The sequence below is a fragment of the Hemiscyllium ocellatum genome, chromosome 13, assembly GCF_020745735.1.
Source record: "Hemiscyllium ocellatum isolate sHemOce1 chromosome 13, sHemOce1.pat.X.cur, whole genome shotgun sequence".
Taxonomy (NCBI): Eukaryota; Metazoa; Chordata; class Chondrichthyes; order Orectolobiformes; family Hemiscylliidae; genus Hemiscyllium; species Hemiscyllium ocellatum.
Genome location: NC_083413.1, coordinates 72,296,013 through 72,321,984, shown reverse-complemented (window position 1 = coordinate 72,321,984; position 25,972 = coordinate 72,296,013). Strand labels below are relative to the sequence as shown.

Below are 25,972 nucleotides of genomic sequence, written 5' to 3'. Positions count from 1 at the left end.
AAATTACAGAAGTGACTGCTACATCAATGTCTGTGTGATGCATTATGACATCTTTTGCACATCTGTAACCCAAGTTAAATGTTGACTGATGTAGCCCTAATGACCGTTCAGGTCTGTTTTATATCAATGTTGACTAAGTCTGATTTCCTAATCCCAACAATTTGGCCATCTAAATGTACAGTTGGGAGTCTAATATGGAAAATAACATCCATTCTGACTACGACAGAGAATGAGCAGCATTTTTAACTGTGTCAGGTTGATAATAAATGCATGGGTAAGTGTTGTTATTGGGTAAATCTCTACGTTCATTGGAAAATATTCATTTTGATCTGTTATCAATAGAACAAAATTTTGGGAGGGGAGGATGTTGGAGATACTTTTGTGAGCAGACTCCCTCGACCATGTATGATATATAATATTGCTTTAATTGTAATTACCCATAGAATTGCTCTCTGCTTAAAATGGTAACCATGGAAACGTATACATAAAAATTCAGACAATTCAAGTTACTAATTACTACTAGAGGAACTACCCAAGCTGTTGCTTCTCATAGCACAGCAGCAGAGCAGAGCAGAGCAGAATACATAAACATAGAAAATAGGAAGAAGGGTCAGTCATTTGGCCCCTTGAGTCTACTGCACCATTCAGTGATGATCATGGCTGTTTGACTCAGTACCCAGTTCCCACTTTCTCCCCCTACCTTTTGATACCTTTAGCCCCAGGAACTATATCTAACTCCTTCTTGAAAACATTCAAATTCTTTACCTTGACTGCTTTCTGCAGCAGAGAATTCTGCAGACTCACTACTCTCAGTCCTAAATGGCCTATCCCATATTCTTAGACTCATCCTGGACTCCCTAATCATTAGGAACATCCTTCCTACCAGCAATAAAGCAGAAAGAACAAATGTCACATAGATACATTTTCTGCATATTTATCTTTGGAACGTAGAGATATGGAACCAGCAAGTGGATTTGGTCTCAAAGGTTTTCACTCATCATATTGAAATATATGCCTTGATTGACATCAACATTTGCTTAAAAACATTGCAAAATGTAGTTTAATCAGAAAAAAAATCAAAATGTATACCCTTCAGTTTAGAAGGTCAGAAGTAATCAAATTATAAATTATGAAATTAAAATTATAAGATATATTTGAATAGCTTCAGAGAAATTATTTGGTCTAACGGGAGAGTTCAGATCAAGAAGACACAATCCTCAAGTTAGAACCAGGCCATTCAGAAGCAAAGCCAAGAAGTGCTGCTCCTGCACAAAGGGTGGCAATAGGATAATTGTAATAATTCATAGGCCCAGGCTGGTGGTCTGGAGGGTGGTGTTCAAATCCTGTGTGGAATTAAAATTCAATTAGTAAGTCTGGAATAGAAAAGCTAGTCTAAGTGATGTTAACTATGAAACTATCATCAATTATTGAATGAACCCATCTGGTTCACTAATATCCTCAGGGAAAGATTTCTACCACCTTTACCTGGTGAAGCCTCCTTGTGACTCCAGACCCACAGCAATGGCATTAACTTAAGCTGCCCTCTGAAGAAAGTCACTCAGTTCAAGGGGCAGTTAGCAATGAACAGCAATTACTATTTGCCAATACCCTCAACCTATGAGGGAATAAAGAAACAAAGGGCCGTAGAAATGACGGGCTTGTTTTCCAATGTCTGTAGGTCTTGGGACAAATGAAACTGTGTTCAAGACTGAGATCTCACAAAGCCATTGTGTTTCCATTGCATTCATTGCTCTCATTCAAGGACATTCACTTCATCTCATGTTGCATCAAACTTTTGAGATTTCTAATGGCTCAATTTTTAAAATTTACTAAGTTAATCCTGCTTTAATATTTTCAATTTTTAAAAATATCTTCTGCCTCAGCTAATGCTAAATTCTTTCTGATATAGTTGATTTGTTATAAGACCATACGAAACAGAAACAGGAGCAGAAATGGCCCCTCAAGACTGTTCTACCTTTCAATAGGATCATGGCTGATCACATCCACCTTCCTGTGTTTCTCTATGACTCTTGATTTCCCCTACAGATCAAGAATCTATCTCAGCCTTAAGTATACATTATAACTCTACCCCCTCATCTCACTTTGGCAGAGTCCCAAAGACTCAACCCTTAGAAAAGAAATCCCTCCTGATCTCAGTCTAAAAATTGCCACCTCTATATTCTGAGAAAATGCCCTCTGGTCCGAGAGTCTTGCCATGAGGGGAAACATCCTCTCAGCATTTACCCTGTCAAGTCCCTTAGAAATTTTATATATTTCATTGAGATCATACCTCTCATTTTTCTAAATTCCCCTTGTTTAGCCTTCACTCATAACATAATCCTTACATACCAGGGATAATTCTAGTGAATCCCCTCTGAACTGCATGCAATGAAATTATATCTTTCCTCAATAGGGGGACAAAAACAGGTATGGTCTCACTAGGGCCTTGCACTGTTGTAGTAAGATTACCATATGCTTATATTCCAACCCCTTTGAAATAAGAGCCAACATTCCATTAGGCTTCCTGATTACTCGCTGCATTTGTGTGTTACATTTCTGTGTTCCATGTACAATATCTTCAAGTCCCACTGCATTGCAGCTTTCTGAAGTTTTTCTCCATTGAGATAATATTCTGTTGTTCAGTTAAAAATAATAAAAACTTCAAATTTTCCCACATTATAATTCATCTGCCAAAATTATGCTCACTGACTCATCCTATCAATATCTCTCCGTAAAGAGTTTGTATGCCTCTAGACACCTGCCTTTCCACTTATTTAGGTGCCAGCTGCAAATTTAGCTTCAGTGCATTCATTTCTTTCACCAGAGTCTTTTATATATCTTGGAAACATTTGTGATCCCAGCAATAAACCCTGTGGATCCCCACCTGCAAAAAACCCTCACCCCTACACCCTTGCTGTTTCCTGCCCATGAGCCAATTCTCTACGTATGCCAATATCCTGCCTCCAACACCATGGGTTCTTATTGACTTAACCTTTCATGGCTCTCCTCTATCCACTCTGGTTCAGATTTCCTGAAAACCTCTAATAAATCAGACATGATGCTCCTTTCATGAAGTCATGTTGTCTCTGCTTGATTAGATTATGATTTTTCAAATGTTCTGCAATTACTTTCCCATAATTGATTCCAATACCTTTCCATCAATAGATGTTAGGCTAATCAACATATAGTTACCTACTTCTAGCGACATGCCTGTCTGAAATAGAGGTGTCACATGAGTGCTTTTCCAAACCTCTGGTACTTCTCCAGAATCAAGGATTTTTGCAAAATTATGATAATGCATACACTATCCCTTTAGCTACTCTTTCAGGATTCTAGGATGCAAGCCATCGGGAGAAAGTGAGGACTGCAGATGCTGGAGATTAGGGTTTAAAAATGTGTTGCTGGAAAAGCGCAGCAGGTCAGCAGCAACACATTTTTAAGCTGCAAGCCATCAGGGTTAGGGGATTTACTTGCCTTTAGCCCCCATTAGTTTGACTCATACCTCTTCTTTCGTGATGATGATGACACTTAAATCCTTGCTGGATTCTTCAGTATTAATGGGACATTCAAAGTTTCTTCCACCATAAAGACTGAAGAAAAATATCTGTTCAACTCCTCTGCCATCTCCTTGTGCCCCATAACTTTATCCTCAGATTCATTTTGTAAAGGGCCAATGTTTACTTTGACCTCACTCTTCCTTTTTATATCTGTTTAAATAAGCTCTTCTTGTTTGTTTTCATATTTATTGCTGGTTTCTCCTCATCCTCTTTTTAGTCCTTGATTGCTGAATTCTGAATTGATCCTAGTTTTCAGGGCTACCACTGACTTTGGCCTCTTTATATGCTTTACCTTTCAATTTAACATTCTGTTTAACTTCCTTAGTTGGCCATGCTAGGTTTATCCCTCTCATAATCTTTCCTCCTGACTGAGATGTATTTTAGCTGGCAGTCATGATTATCTCCTTAAATGTCTGCCACTTTTTGCTTACTGCCATTCCTGCTCAAGTTTTCAGCCAGTTCATTTCAGCCAACTCTATCTTCATTCCATTGTAATTGCCTTTATTTAATTAAAATATTGAACCTGAACCCTGGGCCCCAGATGTTGAGCCCAGTTTTGACCCTGTCCTGGTCCCTGACTACACTTGTAATAGATATTTGAGGAAAATATGAGGAACAGTGCATAATTAAAGAAGAAATAAAGAAGAATTGACCTGGTGTAAGAGGTTTCGTGGGCGGCACGGTGGCACAGTGGTTAGCACTGCTGTCTCACAGCGCCTGAGACCCGGGTTCAATTCCCGACTCAGGCGACTGACTGTGTGGAGTTTGCACGTTCTCCCCGTGTCTGCGTGGGTTTGCTCCAGTTTCCTCCCACAGTCAAAAGATGTGCGGGTCAGGTGAATTGGCCATGCTAAATTGCCCGTAGTGTTAGGTAAGGGAAAAATGTAGGGGTATGGGTGGTTGCGCTTCGGCGGGTCGGTGCGGACTTGTTGGGCCGAAGGGCCTGTTTCCACACTGTAAGTAATCTAATCTACTCTAAATAAAGGTTTTGTCATTTCAACAACTTGATCAGATGGACTAGTAAAATGCTTACAATCTCAGACCCATCCTTCCCATGCATTTCAATTAAATAGAGGAGGTTGGGGTGATTGATCAACTCACTCCCAGGAAGGAAATAGGCCATTTAAATATTAAAATCAAGCTCTGACCTTCATATTTCACCCTTGTTCCACGTTTAAACCTTGATGGCTGTGTTTCCTAAGCTTCGAGAAAACTAGAAAGCTGAATAGACACAATGACTGCTTTAAAAGAAAGGTTAACACCTTTACAGCACTATTTTTTGGACCTGGAATAGTGCTTCCTTCCTGAGGATTCCTACACTTTCAGAACAAGCCATTTGGCCCAACAGGTCCACACCGACCCAGTCCCTTCCCTCCACACTATCCCTGTAACCCTGCATTTCCCATACACCTAACCTGGACAGCTCTAAACCATATCAGCAATTTAGCATGGACAATCCACCCAATCTGCACATCTTGGGAGGAAACCAGAGCACCTGGAACCACATGCAGACCCAGTGAGAACATGCAAACTTCACCCAGACAGTCGCCTGAGGGTGGAAGTGAACCCAGGTCCCTGGCGCTGACAGGCAGCAGGTGCTAGCCACTGAGCCACCATGCCACCCCTTGTAGCCAAATGAACTTTCTTTTCAGCTTGCATTGGACCTCACTAATTATTTCACCCCTCCATATTTGACCTGTCTGGAATCAGAGATTGGAATGCTCCCATGCAAATGTGAATAACTCTAACCCCACAGGCAAGCTCCCCAGAAATCCCACAAATGCATCACCAAGCTGCTACGCTGTTCCTGTGGCTAGGGATGGCCTTGTGGTGCTACTACCAATAGACTATTAATCTGGAGATCCAGGTCTTGTTCTGGGACACAGGTTCAAATCCAGCCATAGCAGATGGTGGAATTTGAATTCAATATCAAATCTGGAATTAAAGAATTTAATAATAACCATGAAACGATTGTTGGAAAAGCACATCTGGTTCACTAGAAGGATTCTGGGTAATCCAAGATGGAGGATGGGAAAATTTTCTGGTTGTAACAGCTGCTCCTTTATGGAGGTGATTTTCTCAAATACCAGGAGCAGCAATTCATATGCTGTTGCATTGTTTTGGAATTTGGAGAAAAAAAAAGTCAAAACAACAGCACTTTTAAAAGGGAGAGGAACAGACAAAGGAAGCACAAGGTGAGGTCAGTGCAGGAGAGAGAGAGAGAAAGAAAGAAACTGACACCACAGTTAACCTGCACAGTTACTGCCTTTACTGTTTGAATTCATGTATTGCTGGACATCAGAGTGCATTAGGGAAAATTAAAAAAGTGAAATTCACAGCTAATCTTGGAGGGACCTGTTTGGGAAAGGTCACAGCACAGAAGCAGATAAATGGATTTTAAGCATGGCCTTAAGATAAGTCTGCAATAGTGAGTAGAGTGGGTTCTTTCTTGATTATATGTTTTATTGATTTATGTCTCTTGATTAAATTTAAAATATAATCCATAAATATTAATTTAACCTGGGCCAGTGTTTTGTAGAGGAATAAGACAGTGCTATGTTCTGGGTCTGCAGATTGAAAGAAGCAAAGATGGCCTTCAGTAGCGTGATACGCTCTTCTTGTCGGATGTGGGAGTTTAGGGAGAGTTTAAGGGTTACTGAGGATTATATCTGCAATAAATGCCATTGGTTGTGAATCCTATCAGATCGAATAGATTGGTTGGAGAGGCAGTTGGAGGCAATGAGAAATTAACAAGAGCAAGGGGATGTGATGGATGGCAGTTATAGGAAGGGGGAAAGTCTAGGTACAGTCACATAGATGGGTTAACTACAGGAAAAGTAAGAGAGATAGGCAGGTAGTGCAGGTGTCTTCTGTGGCTATCCACATTTCAAACAAGTATACTACTTTGGAAAATGTAGAGGGTGATGGACACTCAGGGGTACATAGCATAAACAGCCAAGTTTCTGGTATTGAGACTAGCTCTAATGTAATGAGAGGTATGTTGGGTTCCAAGCAATTGATGTTTTTGTGGCCAGAAGCGAAAAATCAGAATGGTGTGTTGCATCCCTTGTGCCACGAACAAGGACGTCTCAGAGAGGATGCAGAATGTTTTCAAGGGGGAGAGGGGAAAGCAAGAGGTCATTGTCCACATTGGAACCAATGATATGGGAAGGGAACAGGTTAAGATTCTGAAGGGACATTACAGAGAGTTAGGCAGGAATTTAAAAAGGAGGTTCCTCGAGAGTAGTAATATCTGGATTGTCCCTAGTGCTACGAGCTACTGAGGGCAGGAACAGGAGGATAGGGCAGATGAATGCATGGCTGAGGAGCTGGTGTACGGGAAAGGGATTCACATTTTTGGATCATTGGAAGCTGTTTTGGGGTAGAAATGACCTGTACAAGAAGAACGAACTGCACCTAAATTAGAAGGAGATGAATATGCTGGGAGGGAAATTTGCGAGAGCTGCTTGGGAGGATTTAAATTAGTAAGGTGGGGGGTGCAACCCAGGGCGATAGCAAAGATTTCAACCTGAGACTGGTACAGTTGAGAACAAAGGCGAGTCAAACAGTAAGGGCAGGCAGGGACAAAGCAAAGAACGAGATTGGACTGATAAATTAAAGTGCATTTAGTTCAATGCAAGAGGCCTAACAGGGAAGGCAGATGAACTCAGGGCATGGTTAGCAACATGGGACTGGGATATCATAGGAATTACAGGAATGTGGCTCAGGGACAGACGGGACTGGCAGCTTAATGTTCCAGGATACAAATGCTACAGGAAGGATAGAAAGGGAGGGGGAGGGGGAGTGGAGTTTCTGATAAGGTTTAGCATTACAGCTGTGCTGAGGGAGGATAGTCCCAGAAATACACCTAGGGAAGTTATTTGGATGAAACTGAGAAATAAGAAAGGTATGATTACCTGATTGGGATTGTATCATAGACCCCCTAATAGTCCGAGGGAAATTGAGAAACAAATTTGTAAGGAGATCTCAGTTATCTGTAAGAATAATAGGGTGATTATGGTAGGGGATTTTAACATTCCAAACACTATGACAGTCCCAGTCTATGTTAAGGGTTTAGATGGAGAGGAAATTGTTATGTGTGTTCAAGAAAATTTTCTGATTCAGTATGTGGATGTACCTGCTAGAGAAGATGAAAGACTTGACTTATTCTTGGGTAAAAAGGCAGAACAGCTGACTGAGGTGTCAGTGGGGCAGTACCTTGGGGCCAGTGACCACAATTCTGTTAGTTTTAAAATAGTAATAGAAAAGGACAGACCAGATGAAAAAGTTGAAGTTCTAAATTGGAGAAAGGCCAATTTTGATGGTATTAGGCAAGAACTTTTGAAAGCTGATTGGACGCGGATGTTTGCAGGTAAAGGAACGGCTGGAAAATGGGAAGCCTTCAGAAATGAGATAATGAGAGTCCAGAGAAAGCATATTCCTGTTAGGATGAAAGGAAATAGGTATAGGGAATTCTGGTTGACTAAAGAAATTGAGGGTTAAGAAAAAGAGGGAAGCATATGTCAGGTACAGACAGGATAGATCAAGTGAATGCTTAGAAGAATATAAAGACAGTAGGAGTATACTTAAGAGAGCAATCAGGAGGGCAAAAAGAGGTCATGAGATAGCTTTGGCAAATAGAGTTAAGGAGAATCCAAAGAGATTTTACAAATACATTGACAAAAGGGTAACTAGGGAGAGAACAAAGGCGAGTCAAACAGTAAGGGCAGGCAGCCTTTGTGTGGAGTCGCAAGAGATGGGGCAGATACTAAACGAATATTTTGCATCAATATTTACTGTGGAAAAGGACATGGAAGATATAGAATGTAGGGAAATAGATGATGCCATCTTGAAATATGTCCATATTACAGAGGAGGAAGTGCTGGATGTCTTGAAATGCACAAAAGTGGATAAATTCCCAGGACCTGATCAGGTGTACCCTAGACCTCTTTGGGAAGCTAGGGAAGTGATTGGTGGGCCTCTAACTGAGATATTTGTATCATCAATAGTCACAGGTGAGGTGCCGGAAGACTGGAGGTTGGCTAACGTGGTGCCGCTGTTTAAGAAGGGTGGTAAGGACAAGCCAGGGAACTAGAGACCATTGAGCCTGATGCTGGTGCTGGGCAAGTTGTTGGAGGGAATCCTGAGGTACAGGGTGTACATCAGATTAGATTACTTACAGTGTGGAAACAGGCCCTTCGGCCCAACAAGTCCACACTGACCCGCCGAAGCGCAACCCACCCATACCCCTACATTTACCCCTTACCTAACACTACGGGCAATTTAGAATGGCCAATTCACCTGACCCACACATCTTTGTGACTGTGGGAGGAAACCGGAGCACCCGGAGGAAACCCATGCAGACACATCAGGCAAGGACTGATTAGGGATAGTCAACATGGCTTTGTGCATGGGAAATCATGTCTTACAAACTTGATTGAGTTTTTTGAAGAAGTGACAAAGAGGATTGATGAGGACAGAGCGGTAGATGTGATCAATATGGACTTCAGTAAGGTGTTCGACAAGGTTCCCCATGGGTGACTGGTGAGCAAGGTTAAATCTCACAGAATACAGGGAGAACTCACCACTTGGATATAGAACTGGCTCAAAGGTTGAAGACTAAAAGGTGATAGTGGAGTGTTGTTTTTCAGACTGGAGGCCTATGACCAGTGGTGTGCCGCAAGGATCGGTGCTGGGTCCACTACTTTTCATCATTTATATAAATGATTTGGATGTGAGCATAAGAGGTATAGTTAGTAAGTTTGCAGATGGCACCAAAATCAGAGGTGTAGTGGACAGCGAAAAAGGTCACCTTAGATTACAATGTGATCTTGATCAGATGGGCCAATGGGCTGAGATGTGGCAGATGGAGTTTAATTCAGATAAATGCGAGGTACTGCATTTTGGGAAAGCAAATCTTAGCAGGACTTATACACTTAATGGTAAGGTCGTAGGAAGTGTTGCTAAACAAAGAGATCTTGGAGTGCAGGTTCATAGCTCCTTGAAAGTAAATTGCAGGTAGATAGGATAGTGAAGAAGGCATTTGGTATGCTTTCCTTTATTGGTCAGAGTATTGAGTACAGGAGTTGGGAGGTCATGTTGCAGCTGTACAGGACATTGGTTAGGCCACTTTTGGAATGTTGCATGCAATTCTGGTCTCCTTCCTATCGGAAAGATGTTGTGAAACTTGAAAGGGTTCAGAAAAGATTTACAAGGATGTTGCCAGGGTTGGAGGATTTGAGGTATAGGGAAAGGTTGATTAGGCTAGGGTTGTTTTCCCTGGAGAGTCGGAGGCTGAGGGGTGACCTTATAGAGGTTTACAAAATGATGAGGGGCATGGATAGGGTAAATAGACAAAGTCCTTTCCCTGGGGTGGTGGAGTCTAGAACTAGAGGGCATAGGTTTCGAGTGAGAGGGGAAAGATATAAAAGAGACCTAAGATGCAACGTTTTCACACAGAGGGTGGTACATGTATGGAATGAGTTGCCAGAGGAAGTGGTGATGGCTAGTATAATTGCAACATTTAAAAGGTATGTGGATGGGTATATGAATAGGAAGGGTTTGGAGGGATATGGGCCAGGTGCTGGCAGGTGGGACTAGATTGGGTTAGGATATCTGGTTGGCATGGACAGGTTGGACTGAAGGGTCTGTTTCCATGCTGTACATCTCTATGACTTTATGACTACTGCCCTTTAGGTAAGGAAACTGCCATCCTTACCTGGCCTAGCCTACATGTGACTCTAGACCCACAGCCAAGTGGTTGACTTTTAACTGCATTATGAGTTATTTGAAATTGATCATAAACGCTGGCCTAACCAGCGATATCCCAATCCCATGAATAAATTATAAAAAACAAGTAGAGAGAGTGGTGTAGATAAATCCAATAGCACAGTTTCAACACCTTTGGTAGTCCTTTGACACCCGGCTCTGCATCTTACCCTACAACCATGGAGTGGTCATCCCTAAGCATTGAGAGAGAGAGATGCTTACAATCCTTTGTGATCTTTGGTTCCTTATATGTACTTATTTAAGGAAGCCTTTATTTCTGTTCTTGCAGTATGGGCAAAAGGAAGATACAGCTGAAACCGAGGATGAAAGTATTGACCAGAGCACTCAATCAATATCAAAACCTGAAACTCTCATCCTGGAAACATCAAAAGATCCTGTCGAGTCACACAATGACCTAATCATCTCTGAAATGCTCGCATCCTTGTCAATATTAGAAGAGAAAGAGGCCACCGTAATGAAAAAGCACCGTGCCATGCGCCATGGCAACAAAATAATTCACGGATTAAGTGAAATCTTTGAGGTAATGTACAGATGATAATTCAAAGCTAACAATGACAACACATTGTCATTTAATTTGAACACAATATTTTCTCAGCATTGCTTAGTTATTGCTCAGAGTATGAGAGGGTGATCACATTACAGTCACCACTTGAAAGCTAATATGGAATATTTAATGAAGACAGCTTTAGAGGAACCACTCCTTGATTTTGGTAATAACTTTTATAATTTGACAACTGCAATTGGAATTGCATCTTTCACCTCTTGCTGGCTGGAGCTTTTGATAATGGAATTGTGCTTACCCAAGGCATTTATAGTAGCTTTTGTTTCTGTTCCTGAAGCTAGATAGTAACGAGCGGGGAATGATTGAATTCTTGGATGTGACCGCAGAAGAAGCGCCACCACCGCCACTACCTATACAGGCCAAGCTCACAGCACAGGAGAGGAAGAGAGGCAATATCGTCCAGGAGATCTTAAATTCAGAACGGGACTATGTTAAAAACCTACGCGATATTTATGAGGTATGCCGTGGATGACAAAAGAAATAACGCGAATCAGTGCAGTTCAGTTGTATAGAATGTCAGATCACAGAATTGTTCATGTAGAAGGAGATCATTGTGTCTGAGCCACTCTCTGAATGAATATTTTACTGAGCGCCAATTGCCCAGTTCTTCCCATAAACATGCAAATTCTTCCTTTTCAAATAACAGTCTAAATTCCTTTGGAATGCACTGACTGAGCCCACCATTACCCCACTCTCAGGCAGTGTAGTGCAGACCATGGCCATCACTGACTGATGAAGCTTTTCCTCATCTTGCTTCTGCTTCTTTCACCAGTCAGTTTAAATCAGTGCCCTTTTGTTTTCAATCCTTTCTCAAGTCAGAATGGCTTCTAGTCTGTCCATCATTTTTTGCTCAGTCTTCCCTTCTCCAAGTTAAACTCTAACTTCTCCAAACTATCTTCAAATTTGAAAGCAAGGGAAGCAGTTTCAGAAGCCTGTGCATTTGCGAGCAACATAAACGTATACAGGAACATATCAGAATATATTAGAAGTTGTGGTTCTGTTCGCCGAGCTGGGCATTTTTCTTGCAAATGTTTCGTCCCCTTTCTAGGTGACATCTTTAGTGCTTGGGAGCCTCCTGTGAAGTGCTTCTGTGCTGATTCCTCCGGCATTTATACTGGTTTGAATCTGCCGCTTCTGGTTGTCAGTAGCTGTCCGCTGCAGTGGCTGGTATATAGGGTCTATGTCGATGTGTCTGTTGATCAAATTCGTGGATGAGTGCCATGCTTCTAGGAATTCCCTAGCTGTTCTCTGTTTGGCCTGTCCTATAATGGTGGTGTTGTCCCAATCAAATTCATGTTGTTTGTCATCTGAGTGTATGGCTACTAGGGATAGCTGGTCGTGTCGTTTCGTGGCCAGTTGGTGTTCATGGATGCGGGTTGTTAGCTGTCTTCCTGTTTGCCCTATGTAGTGTTTTGTGCAATCCTTGCATGGGATTTTGTAAACCATGTTGGTTTTGCTCATGCTGGGTATCGGGTCCTTTGTCCTGGTGAGTTGTTGTCTGAGAGTGGCTGTTGGTTTATGTGCTGTTATGAGTCCTAGTGGTCGCAGCAGTCTGGCTGTCAGTTCAGAAATGCTCCTGATGTATGGGAGTGTGGCCAGTCCTTTGGGTTGTGGCATGTCCTCATTTCATTGTCTTTCCCTGAGGCATCTGTTAATGAAATTGCGTGGGTATCCGTTTTTGTTGAATACCTTGTATAGGTGTTCTTCTTCCTCTTTTTGTAGTTCAGGTGTGCTGCAGTGTGTTGTGGCCCTTTTGAATAATCTCCTGATGTAACTTTGTTTGTGTGTGTTGGGGTGGTTGCTTTCATAGTTCAGGACTTGGTCTGTGTGTGTGGCTTTTCTGTATACCTTCGTGGTGAATTCTCCATTCGGTGTTCTTTGTACCATCACGTCCAGGAATGGGAGCTGGTTGTCCTTTTCTTCCTCTCTCGTGAATCGGATTCCTGTGAAAGTGGCATTGATGATCCGGTGTGTGTTCTCTATGTCTGTGTTTTTAATGATTACAAAGGTGTCGTCCACGTATCTGATCCATAGTTTGGGTTGTAGTTGCGGTAAAACTGTTTTTTCTAACCTTTGCATAACTGCTTCTGCTATCAGTCCAGAGATCGGTGAGCCCATGGGTGTTCCGTTAACTTGTTCATATATCTGGTTGTTGAATGTGAAGTGTGTTGTGAGGCACAGGTCTGGTAGTTTAAGTATGCCATCTTTATTGATAGGTTCAGCGTCCTGTTGTCTGTTATGTATGTCCAGCAAGTTGGGTATTGTTTCTCTGGCTAGGGTTTTGTCAATAGAAGCGAACAGTGCCGTTACATCGAATGAGACCATGGTTTCTTCCTTGTCTATGTGTATATTTCTAATGCTGTCCAAAAATTCTTGTGTTAACTGTATAGAATGTCTGGATCCGCTAACCAGGTGTTTCAGTTTCTATTGTAGCTCTTTAGCCAGTTTGTGTGTTGGTGTTCCTGGTAGTGATACAATGGGTCTGAGTGGGATGTCTGGTTTGTGTACTTTAGGTAGTCCATAGAATCTGGGGGTGTTGTTGCTTTCCGGTTTCATTCCTAGTAGCCATACACTCAGATGACAAACAACATGAATTCGATTGGGACAACACCACCATTATAGGACAGGCCAAACAGAGAACAGCTAGGGAATTCCTAGAAGCATGGCATTCATCCACGAATTCGATCAACAGACACATCGACATAGACCCTATATACCAGCCACTGCAGCGGACAGCTACTGACAACCGGAAGCAGCAGATTCAAACCAGCATAAATGCCGGAGGAGTCAGCACAGAAGTGCTTCACAGGAGGCTCCCAAGCACTGAAGATGTCACCTAGAAAGGGGACGAAACGTTTGCAAGAAAAACTCCCAGTTCGGCGAACAGAACCACAACAATGAGGACCCGAGCTACAAATCTTCTCACAAACTTTGAATATATTAGAAGTATTTGACCATTTGGCTCCTTGAGCCTGTTCTGCTATGTCATCAGATCAAAGCTGATCTGATTGCATGGTACCAACCTGAAAATGACCCAATTAATCATGTTATTTCCTCTACCTATATTAAAGTCTACCCCCTCCAGGATGAGCTCTTATTTTGTATAGCAATCTTTGATGTCATACTTTGCCAAATACTCTTTTATAAATCTTAATCTGGCATATCCACATGTTCCCCTCTTTCCATGATGTCTGTTATTTCAAAGAACTCCAATCAATGAGTCAAACCATGATTTGCCTTTCACAAGCTATGACGACTCTGCCAGAATACATTGCGATTGTCTAAGTACCCTCCCACAACTTCCTTACTAAGAGATTCCAGTATTTTTCCAATGCCCAATGTGAAGTTAACCGGTCTGCAGTTTCTATCTTGTGGTCTCCCTCATTTCTTAAAATTAAAGGTGTTCTGTTTTCAAATCTGATGGACCCTTTTCAGAATCTGGGATCTTTCGGAGAATTAAAATCAATCCATTTATCATCTGTGCAGCCTAAACAAAGGTCCATTAGGACCTGGGGCTTGTCAACTTTTAGTTATCATAATTTTCTCAGTACCCTGTGCCTGGTAATTAATTGTCATTGTTTTATGTTCCTTCCTCCCTTTCACTGCTAATTTACAATTGTTTCTGTGATGCTACTTATATCCTCCACAATGAAGTCAGATCTAACATGTCTATTCAATCAATGTGCCATTCCTTTATTTTCTATTATTAGCTCCCTATTTTAACATTCTAGATCACGTTCTCTTTCCTTCATTCTGGTTGGAACTCTTACTGTGATTTTATATTTCTAATTAGCTTTCTCACAAACTCTAATTTATCCATCCTTATTATTAGTCATTATTTGCTGTTCTTTATATTCTGTACAATCTTGTGAATGCTAATTCATGTTTACAAAATAATGTATTTTTTGTCTTCCTTAGCCCACAAGTGGTGGATTCTTCCCTTAGACACTTTTTTTGGCCACTGGAAATGCATATTTTCTGAGTATAATGAAGGAACTCACTCTGTCTGCCACTGTATCTCTACTGATCTATGTCATTATCTAATTTCCCAGGTCAGTTTAGCCGGCCATATTTCCATGCCCTTGAAATTGTCTGTACTTAAGTTCACACCAGTAGTCCTGGATCAATTCATAACTCCCCACAACTGAAAGTAAATTTTAATCTGACACAGGGTTCCTTCACTCCAAGATTATTCTGTTTCATTGTACACTATCAGATCCAGTTCTGTCTACTTTGATTTAGAACATATTTCTCTAAGAAACTGACCAGAAAGCACTATAAATTTATCATTCAGGCTACTTTTACCAATCAGATTTTCCCTATCTCTAGACAGATTAATATCATTTACTATAATCACAGTGCGTTTATATCACAGCCTTCATGATTTGTTCCTGTGTACACCATGCTAAAATGTGCTTACTCTTAGGAAACTTATAAACCACTTCTGCCGATGAATTATTATCTTTACTCTTCCTTATCTCTATTCAATGTAGTTCTAAATTTTTATCTCCGGAATTAAGAATCTCTCCCTATTGTATAAATCACATTCTTAATTAACAAAGTGACAGCCTCATATTTTGAGTTTCCAGCCCTTCCTAAAAGTTATGTTCCTTAGATATTCAATTCCCTTTTTCATCATTTTCAATTCTTAGCACTGTTATGCTATCAGATCTTTAATATTTATTTCTTATTTGTTCTGTCAATTCATCAGTTTGCTTTCAGCTACAGAGATTTTCATTCTGCCTTTTTCACTACTGTTGTAGCCTCCAGCTTTATCTGCTAGTGCTGTCTTAGCTTGGTATGCCTGATCTCTTGCTAACACAATATGGTTGGTCATCCTGTTCCTTGTTGCTACCTTATCTTATTTTCTTGACATAATCTATTATGTCTTCAGAAATTTGACCCCTTAGCCCATTGTTTAGTTTGAACCTCTCTCTACAGCCCTTGTTATATGATTCACTAGAAAACTGGCCACAGTAAGGTTCAGGAAAAACCATCTTAATGGTACAGTTCTCACTTTACCCAGTTCTGCGGCCAATTCAATGAATCAAAACACTTTTCTGTCAAAACAATCTTTGAACTGTGTGTTTAATTTTCTGCTCTCTATTTGCCCACTTCCAATTTGCTCATGGTTCAGGTGTAATCCAAAGATTATAACCATTGGGTTTCTGCATTTTAACGTAGTGCCTCACTGCTCAAACACCCTCAACAGAACCTCTTTCCTAGATCTACCCTTGTGGATCCTTCTGTTCCAACTGCAGTTACCCTCTTGCCCAGAGCAGACTGTCGTGAAGGCTGGTATGTTGCAGGCAACATAGCGACCTGAGCACTTACTCTCAGTCTCAGAGAACTGTGGCAATCACCCTAATTATTCTTTCTTCAACTACCACTATGTTCCTATTTATTCAAATGGGGAGGGCATCGCCTAGTGGTATTATCACAAGACTGTTAATCTGGAGACCTGCCAAGGCAGCTCATGGAATTTAAATCCAATTAAAATCAGGAATTAACAATCCACCGATGACCATTGTTGGGAGGAAATAAAATCTGGTTCACTAATGTCTTTTAGCTAGGGAAACTGCCAGCCTTGCCTTGTCTGTCCTACATAAGACTCTAGACCCACAGCAATGTGGTTGACTCTTAAATTACTTAAAGAGCAGTTAAGGATGAGCAATAAATACTGATCTAAGCAGCAATCCTCTCATCACATGATTGAAAAAAAAACCTTGCCACTTGAATAGTTCTGAGGTACTATGATCAGTTTATTCATCCAATCTACAGCATCTTCATTCATTGATAAATGCAGGAAGAGCCTTGTACCAGTTAGCCAACACCAAAGGCTGAGGCTCCTCCACTTCTCCCATCTGGGTCTCCTTTTATGCTTCAAGTACCAGACATACCCACCCAGCCCCAACTAAATCAAACAGTGTTCTGGATCTGGAGGGCCATGTAGGGAAGATCAGATAAGCATTACAGATCTTCTCCTCTGGAGAGAATGATTGAAACTAATGGGATTTAATACCAATTGTTTCATGGTCACCATTACTGAGACTAATATTTAATACCAGATTTATTTATTGAATTGAAATTCCACCAGCTACCATGATGAGATTTGAACATATGTTGCCCTGACTATTAGCCTGAGTTACTCATTGGATGACAATTTCATTGCACCAACAAACCACCAAAAGACAGCAAGGAGGTAGCTTCACTTACCTTGCAAAACACGTACTGCAAATGTGTTGCTGGTCAAAGCACAGCAGGCCAGGCAGCATCTCAGGAATAGAGAATTCGACGTTTCGAGCAAAAGCCCTTCATCAGGAATGAGAGAGAGTAGCCAAGCAGGCTAAGATAAAAGGTAGGGAGGAGGGACTTGGGGGAGGGGCGATGGAGGTGGGATAGGTGGAAGGAGGTCAAGGTGAGGGTGATAGGCCGGAGTGGGGTGGGGGCGGAGAGGTCAGGAAGAGGATTGCAGGTTAGGAGGGCGGTGCTGAGTTCCTCAACTCAGCACCGGCCTCCTAACCTCTCAGTCGGTTCCCTCAACTCAGCACCGCCCTCCTAACCTCTCAGTCGGTTCCCTCAACTCAGCACCGCCCTCCTAACCTCTCAGTCGGTTCCCTCAACTCAGCACCGCCCTCCTAACCTGCAATCCTCTTCCTGACCTCTCCGCCCCTACCCCACTCCGGCCTATCACCCTCGCCTTGACCTCCTTCCACCTATCCCACCTCCATCGCCCCTCCCCCTAGTCCCTCCTCCCTACCTTTTATCTTAGCCTGCTTGGCTACTCTCTCTCATTCCTGATGAAGGGCTTATGCTCGAAACGTCGAATTCTCTATTCCTGAGATGCTGCCTGGCCTGCTGTGCTTTGACCAGCAACACATTTGCAGCTGTGATCTCCAGCATCTGCAGACCTCATTTTTTACTTGCAAAACATGTAATTCAATAAAGATGGAAAAATTAACATGTAGGTGAAATTTAATTACAAAGTTAAGTAAATTAACATTACAAAAGTGGGAGAAATAAGATAGCAAGAATATTTTGTCTTGCAAACAATGGTAGAAAACTGTCAAATTTCTTGATGTCTCAAGTTTGTTGGCTCTTAATTAAAGTGCAATTCCAATTTAACATTCCATGTAGGTTTTTTTATTAAACTGGTTAGGTGATCACAACTGCCAATTTAGGTCAATAAATATTGGTAGCTCATTTTAACAATACACACGCAGGTCAGGTGATCAGAGGGAGAAGGCAAATAACTCAGGGATGGGAGAGATTATCATGAATGAGAGGCAGAGATGGGAGGAGATCAGGAACTCTGGGAAATGGAGCAAAAAGTGGAGTGGGGCTCGGTGAACAATTGAATCCCTATCTAGAGCATGAAATAGACCGAGTGAAAATGTGGAACTGACACATACTGGTCTGAAAATCTGAAAATAAAGCTCCAGTATGACCAGTACTTTCATTTCCCAGTTTTACTGTATTTATTTTACTTCTATTTTTTTCCTCGTGGAGCTAGCTGGTAAGACTCCCTTTGCCCTTCTCTCTCCCTCTGTTACATGCAGATCCTGTTCACATTCCTGCTTACCATTTTTTTTTTGTTTCTGCCTCTCCACTAGGGTTACTATAAACAGTGTCAGAAAGCAAAGGATTTGTTCCCTCACGCCCGACTGAAAACGCTCTTTTCCAACATTGTGGATATCTACAAAACGCACAAGAAATTGCTTCAGGAACTGGAATGGCGTTACAAGCCAAACAAACCACATTTGAGTGAGTTTGGCTCTTGTTTCCTTGACCAAGTGAGTGGTGGTGAGCTATATAAATCTAATTTTGACCAATGTAAATTGCTCAGAGGAGCCTGAATTTGACCAGTGTAATTTTCAACAGTGGTCAAGAGCAGCCTTAACTCATTGGGAAAACATCAAAATGTGAAGCGAAACAAAATGAGTTGGGCAACAGCAAAGCCAGCAATTACTGAAATATACATAAAAAGTGCTAGAAATATTCAGCAGCATCTTTCAGCAGAGAGGTTAGAGGTCAGATCTCCCTCTGATCATCTGACCTGAAACAAATACAGGGAAAGTGAGGTCGAGAGGAGAATGAGAAAGAGGAGATCAGTGAGGAGTGATTTTAAATGACAAAAGCTGACAAATGGTGCCAGGGAAAAATCTTGTGTGTTCTAAACCAAATAGTAAGTTCAACAATCTCACGTTATAACCATTGCTCCCAATTTTCTTTGGACTGAATAATGTACCTGCAGCTATACACATTTGCTTTCAAACTAAATTTGTTCCTTTACTTTTCCCATCACCAACCCCTTTTGCTTGTAGCCTTAGCCCCCTTGCTATCTAATCACGTCCCTTTTCAACACTATCGCTTTTTGTTCTTTCTTCACATGCCCACTTTTCTTGGCAATGCACCGTGCTTAAAACTCAATAAACACACCTCTGCTTTTGCCAGTTTTGAAGAAAGGTCATCGACCTGAAACTGATAAGCTTTATCTTATCTATATAAGTGCTGACTAACTTCCCCATAATTATTTGTCTAAAACCATAAGACATAGGAGCAAATGTAGGCCATTTACCCCATTGAGTCTGCTCTGCCGTTCAAAGGGATCATGGCTAATCAGATAATCCTCAACTACTGTTTCCTCCTTCTTATTGCCATAACACTTGATTCACTTTCTAATTAAAAATCTGTCGATCACAGCCTTGAATATACTTCATCTACAGTTTTCAGAGGTAAAGAACTCAACAGATTTGCAACGCTTGAGAAGAAATTCCTCTTCATCTCTTTCTTAAATGGATGACCCACTGAGATTCTGTTCCACAGACCAAGTGAAACTTACCATGAATTCTTATTCACCCAGTCTTCTGAACAAGTGCACAAATCTGACAGCTGTGTGCACACTTATAGATAAGAGTCATAGAGATGTACAGCATGGAAACAGACCTTTCGGTCCAACCCGTCCATGCTGACACGCCTTACTGAAGTCCATATAGGTCACATCTACTGCTCTGTCCTCATCAATTTTCTTTGTTACTTCTTCAAAAAAACTCAATCAAGTTTGTAAGACAAGATTTCCCGTGCACAAAAACATGTTGACTATCCCGAAATCAGTCCTTGTCTTTCCAAATACATGTACATCCTGTTCCTCGAACAACATGCCCACCACCGAGGTCAGGCTCACCGGTCTATAGTTCCCTAGTTTGCTGTTACCACCCTTCTTAAACAGTGGCACCACGTTAGCCAACCTCCAGTCTTCCGGCACCTCACCTGTGACTATCGATGATACAAATATCTCGGCAAGAGGCTCTGCAATCACTTCTCTAGCTTCCCACAGAGTTCTCAGGTACACCTGATCAAGTCCTGGGGATTTATCCGCTTTTAACCATTTCAAGACATCCAGCACTTCCTCCTCTGTAATCTGGACATTTTGTATGATGTCACCATCTATTTCTCTACAGTCTATATCTTGCATATCCTTTTCCACAGTAAATACTGATGCAAAATATTCATTTAGTATCTCCCACACTTTATGTGGCTCCACACAAAGGCCACCTTGCTGATCTTTGAGGGATCCTATTCTCTTCCTAGTTACCCATTTGTCCTTAATTTATTTGTAAAAACCCTTTGGATTCTCCTTAATTCTATTTGCCAAAGCTATCTCGTCCCTGTTTTGCCCTCCTGATTTCCCTCTTAAGTATACTCTCCAAACCCTCAATTTCTTTAGTCATCCAACATTTCCTATACCTACCAGCCTTCCCTTTAACCCTGACTGGAATATACTTTCTCTGGATTCTTGTTATCTCATTTCTGAAGGCTTCCCATTTTCCAGCCGTCCCTTTACCTGTGAACATCTGCCTCCAATCAGCTTTTGAAAGTTCTTGCCAAATACCATCAAAATTGGTCTTTCTCCAATTTAGAACTTCAACTTTTAGATCTGGACTGTTCTTTTCCATCACTATTTTAAAGCTAATAGAATTATGGTTGCTGGCCCCAAAGTGCTCCCCCAATGACACCTCAGTCACCTGCCTTGCCTTAATTCCCAAGAGTAGGTCTAGTTTTGCACCTTCTCTAGTAGGTACATCCACATACTGAATCAGAAAATTGTCTTGTACACACTTAAGAAATTACTCTCCATCTAAACCTTTAACACTATTGCAGTCCCAGTCTATGTTTCCTCCAATTTGTCAAGAGAATGAAGTTACCAAATCAGTTTATTTTAATGAATTTGCAAACGATAAATCAGTCAGAACATACCACCATTAATGCTGAGTGTGGCATGTTCAAGAAATAGTAGAAAACTGGCATAAGGCACTCATGTTTCATTGGTCACCTGTGAACTATGTAATATGATGAACTGAAGTACAATTGATCACGTCACAAGTGGTAGGATGGAGTGATAAAAAGTATATTCCCAATGACCAGACGATCTTTCAAACTGGACAAATAGAATATCACAGGCTCATGCACACGGATGTGTTGGGAGCTTACCCAAAACAATCTGACTTGAAAAAAATTGCCTAGAGTAATACAAAGCATCACAACACTCTCAAAAGGAATCTGGAGGTAACAAAGATTATAAATTATAGAATTATAGTATTCCTACAATGTGGAAGTAGGCCATTTAGCCCATCGAGTCCTCACTGACCCTTCGAAGAACATCTCACCCAGAGCCACCACCCCACCCTATCCCTGTAACCTTGCATTTCCCATGGTTAGTCCACCTAATCTGCACATCCCCGGAGACTATGGGCAAGTTAGCATCGCCAATTCACCTAACCTGCACATCACTTGCAAATGACAAAGACATGTGTGATTACAAGCTACTGTGATATAAGATGTAAGATTTATTTAAGTATTTAAATTTTGATAGGAGCGACGTAAGTTTTTCTGAGGTTTTAATGATTGCAGAAATATTTTCATTAGACATAGCGATTTATTTTACAATAACATGATAGTGAGGTAGCTTTCAGGACTATTATGTTTTTTGTGCATTAGGAGGTATTGCAAATGAACTATGTAAATTATTATGCATCAGAGTTTCTGCTAGCAGCTTTTAAGCTTAGAGGAAACACCTATAGCCTGAAAAATAAAGCTTTTTTTTAAGTTTCAGCTTGGGGCAGTTCTGCAGAGGTCTTCAATGCTGATGGATGTGTAGAGCGGTGCTCTTGAGAAAGACAGAAGATAGAAAATACATTACTTTAGAGGAAGGGGTTTAGTAAAAGTCCTAGAACAGAATTGTTTGGATAAAACACAGAAGAGGTTATTTGAAAATGAATATATTTAAATTCAAGGATATGGAAGCCGCAGGAAGAGGCTATCAGATTTTCCAGTTTAGAAATTAAATTCACAGTTAAATTAAACCTATCGAGATGTTAGAGAAAGAGATTATTGTTTTCTCTGATGTGAGCAGTGTGCTTTTGGGATCTTTAAAGGTGAGATTTTGGGATCAATGGAATTACCTTGTGTGTCAAAATCTTTTAGTTTGTGCTATAAGTAAACGGACTGATCAATCTTAATTTATCACTTTTTTGCTTAATAAATTTCAGTTTTATTTTTAAAATAAATCTACAACAGCATGTGCTTGTGCTCCAGAGAGACCACCTTGTTAGAACTAAACCAAAACATAACATTCTCTATCGAACCAGATTGCAGTCTGGGATCTGACAGAGTAATAACAGGGCAGAAAATGTGTTGCTGGAAAAGCGCAGCAGGTCAGGCAGCATCCAAGGAGCAGGAGAATCGACGTTTCAGGCATGAGCCCTTCTTCAGGAATGAGGAAAGTGTGAAGAAGGGCTAATGCCCGAAACATCGATTCTCCTGCTCCTTGGATGCTGCCTGACCTGCTGTGCTTTTCCAGCAACACATTTTCAGCTTTTCAGCTCTGATCTCCAGCATCTGCAGTCCTCACTTTCTCCTAATAACAGGGCAGGACCTATACACTTGATGGTAAGATCCTGGGGAGAGTTGCTGAACAAAGAGACCTTGGATTGCAGGTTCATAGTCCCTTGAAGTTGGAGTCCCAGCTAGAAGAATAGTAAAGAAGGCATTTGATATGCTTGCCTTGATTGGTAAGTGCACTGAGCATAGGATGGGATGTCACGTTGCAGCTGTAATAGGACATTGGTGAGGTCACCTTTGGAATAATGCATACAATAATGGTCGACATGCTATACAAAAGATGTTGTGAAACATGAAACGATTCAGAAAAGATTTACAAGGATTAAGTTGGTACTGGAAGGTTTGAGCTATGGAGAAAGGCTGCATAGGCTGGGGCTATTTTCCCTGGAGCATCAGAGGCTGAGGGGTGACTTTATAGAGGGGCACGAATAGGGTGAATAGCCAAAGTCTTTTCCTGAGGGTGGGTGAGTCCAAAACTAGAGGACATAGGTTTAAGGTGAGATGGGAAAGGTTTAAAAGGGACCTAAGGGGCAACGTTTTCATGCAGATGATGGTGCGTGTATGGGATGAGCTACCAGAGGAAATGGTGAAGGCTGGTACAATTACACAATTTAAGGAACATCTGGATGGGTATATGAATAGGAAAGGTATGGGCCAAATGCTGGAAAATGGGACAAGAATAATTCAGGATATCTGGTCAGCATGTATGAGTTGGACCGAAGGGTCTGTTTCTGCACTATGCAGCTCTATGACTCTATCAGCTAGAGCTTCAGTCAACAACGTACAGTGAAAATAGTTTGAAAAGGTAACAGTAATGTGAATTATTCAAGCTACCTGCTCCTACTTAGCACCACAGTAATAATGATTCCGCAGAGAGTGGAAATTTTATACAATATGCTGAGCTGTGTCATCAAGTTTCAATTTGTAAAAGCAGGTGTAGACTTCAAATTGTGAATATTAGATCAATACCAAAATGTATAATCTATAAAGCAGTGCCCTTCTACAACTGCAAGTTCAGTCTCTTAGGGGCAATAAACATAAGCAGACTAATGTCATCCTGTTCTTTCTGGACAGAATGATATTTGTGAGCTGTGACTCTTAGGTATAGGATTTCACAAAGTCACAGTGACAAAGCTCTTTCCTTTGAACATTTGACAAGACCCCACTCCGGCCTATCACCCTCACCTTGACCTCCTTCCACCTATCCCACCTCCATCGCCCCTCCCCCTAGTCCCTCCTCCCTACCTTTTATCTTAGCCTGCTTGGCTCTCTCTCTCTTATTCCTGATGAAGGGCTTATGCTCGAAACGTCGAATTCTCTATTCCTGAGATGCTGCCTGGCCTGCTGTGCTTTGACCAGCAACACATTTGCAGCTGTGATCTCCAGCATCTGCAGACCTCATTTTTTACTCGAAGAACCAAAGTGTGCCAGTTTGAAGTAAAATTTAAAATGGTGCTGGGTCTCTCTCACCATCAATTGCTGGAATGAAATTTAAGATTCTGACTTCGATGATGGATTAATGTATCTCTTATCAAGACTTGTGCTCAGCCTGTAAACCAGCACACAGATTTACTTACATTGGGGCATCATATACTGTAATTAGTACAAATGATGTATTCAATAAGCAATTACAACCTTTACTGTTCTCCTCAAAATATCTTAATAAAGTTTCTTCTTTTGTATTAATGCAATATAAAATAAACTGATGTTTCTCATTTAAATACCAATGCACAGTTGTTACATTCCTTATCAAGAGGCTCTGATGGTTTTCTATGTATTTTTCAGCGCCAGCTTTAGTTGTCTGTTGTTATAGCACAATTTCCACAGAAATCTCTAATTAGTTTTGCACAGGGACTGACTTAGCAAGACTCATCCTAGGAGCTCACCTTTCTGCCCTTTCAATTGGCATAAGCAAGAAATTTTCGATGGGCACAAACTCCATATCAACACACGCATTGTGACTGCATTAACTAGAAAGACCCGATAAATCTTAAGATATGCAGCACAGCTTTATCAGTTTACCTTCCCAAATCCATTTCTTAAGGGGTGAATTGACAGCATATTTTTCTGGAGGTAATGCTCTACATCATCAATCAAAACCAAGCTGCAAAAGTCACGATGTGGTTACCATATAAAGTTTAAATTAACTTGCTTTGAGTGTGAAAAAAGGTAATTGAGACATTAAATTCAGCCTTCTGATTGTCATGCAATGATATGGTGGCACAATACTAACCATTCCCTTATCATCATCTTAAATTCTGCACAGCTATTGCAGATCCATGTTCACACTCAATGACAAAAAAGACTCTGTGCAATCCCATGGTTCATTCTAAAAATATTATTATTCATTGACAAAGAATGCCATTCCATAAAATTGATAAAGTATATTCATACAAGAAAATAAAAAAAGCCATAAGAAACAAAATAAGGTGGATATATTCAGTGAGTCTGGTGGTCCTTGTTGAGGGTAAGGCAGAATTAATGCTTCATGCCATGGCTTTCCAGCAAAAGCAGGTTTTTTTGTAACAAGGTACAATGTTGGACTTTTATCAATTTCTGAAAATAACAAGAATTTCTACCTTCCTAATGCTTTTTTACAGTATTTTTAACTGAATATTTGAGTTATTCACTTCACTTGTTAACAGGCATAGAAATAAAAACTCAGAATGACAGAGAGAGAGAGAGAGAGGAGCAAGAATTTGGGTCACTGTGCAAACTGTGACTGCCTTGAACGTGGCTTCTCATTTGGGACAGTTACGTTGGAAAATAATGTCTACAAAATCCAACTTATGTTAAAAAAAAAGGTTGGCTTAGGATAAGTAAATCCTAAACCCAGTCCTTTACCTTTCTCAAAAAAAAAGAGATCTCCAAACTGCAATGATGCAATCGTGCTCACTAAGTCATGCATTCTGTACAACATGGTAATTAGCATTCCGGATGCAGACATATCCAAAGATGTTATTAGGTCTTTAATGAGAATGGATTCAATTAATTGCAGAGTAGATAAAGTGGGGTCAAATTTCAGAGAAGTAGGGCACATTGAATCCATCAATGATCCTTTATGAGTCATAAGTATAATCAGCCGCCATATTACATCCTTTTGGAGTGCAGTAGGAAAGGTAATACAAGTACTGACTTTGTTAACTATTTCATCTATCCTTTT

At 40.9% G+C, this 25,972-nt stretch overlaps 1 protein-coding gene across 1 annotated transcript in view; it reads left to right on the top strand.

Annotated features, from left to right (window-relative positions):
- LOC132821357 (rho guanine nucleotide exchange factor 4-like) overlaps positions 1-25,972 on the top strand; it is a 57,809-nt gene that overhangs the window by 1,743 nt on the left and 30,094 nt on the right. The window contains exons 3-5 of the mRNA XM_060833939.1: positions 10,615-10,866; positions 11,186-11,365; positions 18,522-18,701. Of these exons, the coding sequence (XP_060689922.1) occupies positions 10,615-10,866; positions 11,186-11,365; positions 18,522-18,701 (612 nt within the window). The remainder of the gene's footprint in view (positions 1-10,614; positions 10,867-11,185; positions 11,366-18,521; positions 18,702-25,972) is intronic.